The sequence below is a fragment of the Limulus polyphemus genome, unplaced genomic scaffold (assembly GCF_000517525.1).
Source record: "Limulus polyphemus unplaced genomic scaffold, Limulus_polyphemus-2.1.2 Scaffold11614, whole genome shotgun sequence".
Lineage (NCBI taxonomy): Eukaryota > Metazoa > Arthropoda > Merostomata > Xiphosura > Limulidae > Limulus > Limulus polyphemus.
The window spans coordinates 2,834-9,107 of record NW_013677224.1 but is presented as its reverse complement, the minus strand read 5'-3'; the positions used below and the strand labels follow the sequence as shown (position 1 = coordinate 9,107).

At 33.8% G+C, this 6,274-nt stretch overlaps 1 protein-coding gene across 1 annotated transcript in view; it reads right to left on the bottom strand.

The window, feature by feature from the left end:
• LOC106476792 (phosphatidylinositol 4-kinase type 2-beta) overlaps positions 1-6,132 on the bottom strand; it is a gene marked incomplete at its 5' end in the record, with an annotated part of 11,353 nt that extends 5,221 nt beyond the window's left edge. Inside the window, 3 exon segments of the mRNA XM_013937418.2 lie at positions 418-473; positions 4,341-4,494; positions 6,001-6,132. Of these exon segments, the coding sequence (XP_013792872.1) occupies positions 418-473; positions 4,341-4,479 (195 nt within the window).
• Positions 6,133-6,274: the final 142 nt, after the last annotated feature.

Below are 6,274 nucleotides of genomic sequence, written 5' to 3'. Positions count from 1 at the left end.
CCAGTTTACATTTACACAAAAGTAAACGTAGCCATCTACCAGTTTACATTTACACAAAAGTAAACGTAGCCATCTACCAGTTTACATTTACACAAAAGTAAACGTAGCCATCTACCAATTTACATTTACACTAAAGTACATGTAGACATCTACCAGTTTACATTTACACTAAAGTACATGTAGACATCTACCAGTTTACATTTACACAAAAGTAAACGTAGCCATCTACCAGTTTACATTTACACAAAAGTAAACGTAGCCATCTACCAGTTTACATTTACACAAAAGTAAACGTAGCCATCTACCAGTTTACATTTACACAAAAGTAAACATAGTCATCTACCAGTTTACATTTACACTAAAGTACGTGTAGACATCTTCAAGCTATGTAATGTAACCAACAAGAACACACGTTACCTTTTTGTTTGCATCAGGTTTCACATATTTAATCAGCCAGTTGTCATTACCCCTATCTGTAAAAATAAAACACAAGCTTGTAGGAAAAATGATGTACATTTGAACATTCATTGATATTGTAACATTTTAAAACACAAATATTAAACACAGATAAACTTAGCTACACACACACACACACTTGCTTGTTATAAAAACTGACTGAATTTAAACATTCATCAACACTGTAATATTTTAAAACAGAAACTTGAATCTTACACCTAACTAGTTACAATAAATGAACACAAGTGTACGTTTTTTATTTTATTTGATCCAGTAATATTCATTTTACCCAGTCACTTATATAAAAACATACATTGTAGGACACAGAAATTTTTTTTTTAGAAGCTAAGTGTTCATTGTAGGGTTATGTAGAACATAGAAAAAAAATATATCTTTTTACCCATTTTAACATGCTAAGTTTTCATGGTTATGTAACCTGAACACACATTCATTTATATATATATATATTATACTCTTTCCGAGATAGATTGAAACATAAATATTCTATAAATGGTTTGAATGATACTTTACTCAGTATGTCTTCCATACCTATAACGAGCAATTTATTCTATATTTGTCTGTTTCGATATTCAGATATACGTAAATTAGTAACATAAACCTAACTGCTCTGGCTACCAAAGAACATTCAGTTGCTCAGAATGTTACAGCAAAACCAAAATGTTATTATGATTCACCAAAGATATATTTAATATATTTATAACTTCATATACATACATATATTTGTACTTTGACTTAAGGCAGGACATTGTAAACTATTACTTTTCCAAAACATTTGACCTTTCTGTCCTATAAATTGATATGATAACATAACTGAACCTTGTAGTGTAGTTCAAAAGTAAACCACTCCTTCCCAGAAAGACTGGGCCCCATCCAGCCACCCTTGACCTTTTGTTCACATGAGGCAGTGACAGTAAATTACATAGTGGTGGTAAAATAACTGGACACTGAATAAGATAGTAAACACCTTTTCATAATTTAGTTTAGCCCAAGTATACCCGAGGTCAACAAGTTGAAGCAATGGTGCTAACAAAGATGAAAGTATGAATTTGGACAAATAAAGCTAAATAGATCAATAATGGCATTTATATGAAGGAAAAATGGAAAGTGGCCAAGAAAGCTGAGAATAATGTAATCTAAATGAAGATTACACATAGCCATCATTGTAAGTTCACATATAGTAGCTATTGATCTTGTAACAAAAGAATATATATATTATTCAAAGTTACTTTACAAGTGGAATGTACCATTTTACTATTACTTGTGAGCTAAATTTAGAAAACAAAAGTTCAAATAATGTCATGGAGCTACCTTTCATTGTAGAAGAAGGGAAGCCTAGCCTAGCCAATGATGCATGGAGCTACATTTCATTGTAGAAAAAGTGAAGCCTATCCTAGCCAATGATGCATGGAGCTACATTTCATCGTAGAAGAAGGGAAGCCCAACCCAGCCAATGATTCATGGAGCTCCATTTCATCATTGAAGAAGGGAAGCCTAGCCCAGCCAATGATGCATGGAGCTACCTTTCATTGTAGAAAAATTGAAGCTTAACTTAGCCAATGATACATGGAGCTCCTTTCATTGTAGAAAAAGTGAAGCCTAACCCAGCCAATGATGCATGGAGCTACCTTTCATTGTAGAAAAATTGAAGCCTAACCCAGCCAATGATGCATGGAGCTACATTTCATCATAGAAGAAGAGAAGCCTAACCCAGCCAATGATTCATGGAGCTACCTTTCATTGTAGAAGAAGAGAAGCCTAACCCAGCCAATGATGCATGGAGCAATATTTCATCGTAGAAGAAGGGAAGCCTAACCCAACCAATGATGCAGGGAGCTACCTTTCATTGTAGAAAAAGTGAAGCCTAACCCAGCCAATGATACATGGAGCTACCTTTCATTGTAGAAGAAGAGAAGCCTAGCCCAGCCAATGATGCATGGAGCTACCTTTCATCGTAGAAGAAGAGAAGCCTAATCCAGCCAATGATGCATGGAGCTACCTTTAATTGTAGAAAAAGTGAAGCCTAGCCCAGCCAATGATGCATGGAGCTACCTTTAATTGTAGAAAAAGTGAAGCCTAGCCCAGCCAATGATGCATGGAGCTACCTTTAATTGTAGAAAAAGTGAAGCCTAGCCCAGCCAATGATGCATGCAGCTACCTTTAATTGTAGAAAAAGAGAAGCCTAACACAGCCAATGATGCATGGAGCTACCTTTCATCGTAGAAGAAGAGAAGCCTAACCCAGCCAATGATACTACACTTCATTCATTTTATGGACAGAGAAAAGCTGATATACAACATTTTATAAGAGAAATAAGGTACTTGGAAGTTCATTGGTAAATATTATCTTTATAAAAAAAAACTTTATAAACAATTTTTTAAGATGTTCTGTAATAGTTGTTTTCTTTGTTCACAGCTACCAAATAGGCTATCCGTACTCTGTAAACTGCATGTAATCTAATCTTGAATTTTAGCGTTGTAAACTTGTAAATGTATCAACATCCCATCGGGTGAAAGTGTTTTGTAAAGAATATTATTTATTATTCATAATATTATGTTTGTTCTCTTTTTTTGAGATTACTTTTAAGGATTGGTTGGTTGTCCCTAATTTAGCAGTGAAAGATTGAGGGAAGACAGCTAGTCATCACCACCCACTGCTAACTCTTGGACCACTCTTTTATCAACAAATAATGTGATTGACCATCACATTATAATACCCACACAGCTAAAAGGGGGAAGCATGTTTGGTGGGATAGGGATTTGAACACACGACCCACAGATTGTGAGTTGAGCACCCTAACCACCTGGCCATGCCTTTAACCCTTTGGTAGCCACGTGCTATGATCCTTAGCATGCGACATCTCTAGTTATATTTCATTCCAAAAATAAAACTAGTGGATGAGATGTTTAAAATTTCACAAGAACGTTCGTAAAAGTATCTAGTTTCAGAAAAATAAAATATTTAATTTTAATTTTTTTCTCCTATTTCTAATAAAAAATTCGTTATTTAATGTAGTTATTTGTATTCACACTTTGAATAGTTCACTTACAAGGGCAAGATGATTTTTATACGAAGTATAGAAATACTGGTTTTTTTTTATCTTACAGTTTTCACATTTCATTTGTCTAATCTCTAGAAACTCATAAATGAATAAGTTTTTTTAAGGTAAATATCTATTGTCATATCTTCTCTACTATATCACTAACCCTATCTATTATCATCGATACAATGAATTGTTTAAATTTAACAAATGGAAATACATACATACATACATACCTTTCAACTCTGTAAAAATTCACCGGAATAGTCATATTTTCTCTACTATATCACTAACCCTATCTATTATCATCGATACAATGAAATGTTTAAATTTAACAAATGGAAATACATACATACATTTCAACTCTGTAAAAATTCAACGGAATAGTCATATTTTTCTTATATGCACAATTTCACGTATTTATCTTTTCACTTATAGTTTATTTTTAATTTTCCTTTCAAATTCTTTATCTATTATCATTTATGCCCGTGCGTTAACTGATGCCCTCGGGGCTTTACAAAGGTATTTCATTAGACTACCCACAGAGATCCATTGCCAAAACAAGATGGCACTTATACAGTAAAGAGGTTTAATTAAGTTTTGAATTTAATGCAGACATACCTTATAATGTTAATTTCATTCACACACATATATTGATAGTAAAGAGGTTTAATTACGTTTTGAGTGTAATGCAGTACCATATGCAGAAAGGAATTTAAAATGGAACCGAGGGCAATGGGGTTAAGAAGATTAAAATTTAGAATTAATATAATTATTAGATGATCTTTATCATTCACCCCTATAATCAAAATAAGTAAATGTATACCTGTATTACGAATAATATAATCTAATACCACCAGTCTTTCAAACTGAAGCTGAAACTGCCGCTGAACAACCTCTGGCATTGGTTCTGATTCAAATCTTCTCAACCAAAACTCTGCATCCTTATATTCGTCTACAAACATTTGAAAAGACCCCACCTAACCAATATAAGAAACAATACCAGAATTAAAAAGATCCTAAAGAATCAAAATATGAAAATAATGTGCATTACATCATAACTGAAAATATTAGGAATTAAGGTATATTACAACAATTTCAAAAGGCATAAGAAAGTAATATGTTTAATTTGAAAGAGTACTTTGTGCTGAAGGTTAAAACAGAGATGATTAAACAGATTTTTTGAGAACAAATAGTTTATCGAAGAAGACCAATAAATGAATTATACATAGTCATCATATATGGCATGATCCGACAAGGATCGTAATGACATGGTGAAGCTCAAACTATTTTACATAATATACTCAACCTCTGTAAATACATACAGTACTTGCAAATACTCTGTACTACGTGTACCTGTTCTGTAGTACCTACGCCCTTAGTAAGTATACACATTCCGTAGTAGCTGTGCCCATAGTAAGTATACACATTCCGTAGTAGCTGTGCCCGTAGAAAGCATACACATTCTAATGTGTATACTTACTACGGGCACAGCTACTACGGAATGTGTATACTTACTACGGGCACAGCTACTACCCAACTACACAATATGTATACTTGCAACAGAAGAGGTGTAGCTAACTACACAATATGTATACTTACTGTGGGCGTAGCTACTACAGAATGTGTATACTTACTACGGGCGTAGCTACTACGGAATGTGTATACTTACTACGGGCACAGCTACTACTGACTACAACAGAAGAGGTGTAGCCACTACAACAGAAGAGGTGTAGCCACTACAACAGAAGAGGTGTAGTTTGATAAATTAAAAAAGATGACCTGGTCGAAATAGAGATTTGTATTAATAATAATCTGCATTATAATATCCCGTTATCCTAAATCTTACATGTACGGTATATGAAACTTTGAAACTTGGCTACTACAACAGAAGAGGTGTAGCTACTACAACAGAAGAGGTGTAGCTAACTACACAATATGTATACTTACAACAGAACAGGTGTAGCAACTACAACAGAAGAGGTGTAGCAACTACAACAGAAGAGGTGTAGCTACTACAACAGAAGAGGTGTAGCCACTACAACAGAAGAGGTGTAGCCACTACAACAGAAGAGGTGTAGCCACTACAACAGAAGAGGTGTAGCCACTACAACAGAAGAGGTGTGGCTACTACAACAGAGGAGGTGTGGCTACTACAACAGAGGAGGTGTGGCTGACTGAACTCTACCTGACTGTTCTAAAATATGGCAGTCAAAAGAATCTTGGGTCTGTGAATAAGAAGAAAGAGGTAAAAAAAAACAACAACAAAGAACAATCTCTCATGTTTTTCTTACTGACAGTGGTTCTCTCAGCCATAGCATATAATCAAAAAACCAGGTAAAGTATTCTAATATAAATACAATTTGTTCTTTTAGCTATATTATTCATACAACATTGTATATACACAATAATGGTAGTATAAAAATAAAATAAAATTTTAAGATGCTTCATTTAAGTATACGTCTTGATATAATCCAAATCCATACCTTTGGAGGCAAACCTATCCTATGAAAACGTCTTCCAAATTTTGGAAACCGCTCAGAAACATTCTTTTTTGTTCTTGACTTAGCTCGGTCTAAAGCTGTATAGTTGAATGTCTCACTAGCCAGCTTTACAACCTAGACGAACAATCAGTAATTATGTATTATATACGTCTATTCAATGTGATTTATTTATAGAAATAGCATTATATTAATACTTAAAGTTGAAAGCATTACTTCTTCTAATATTCAGATTGTATATTAATGTTACTCTCACTTA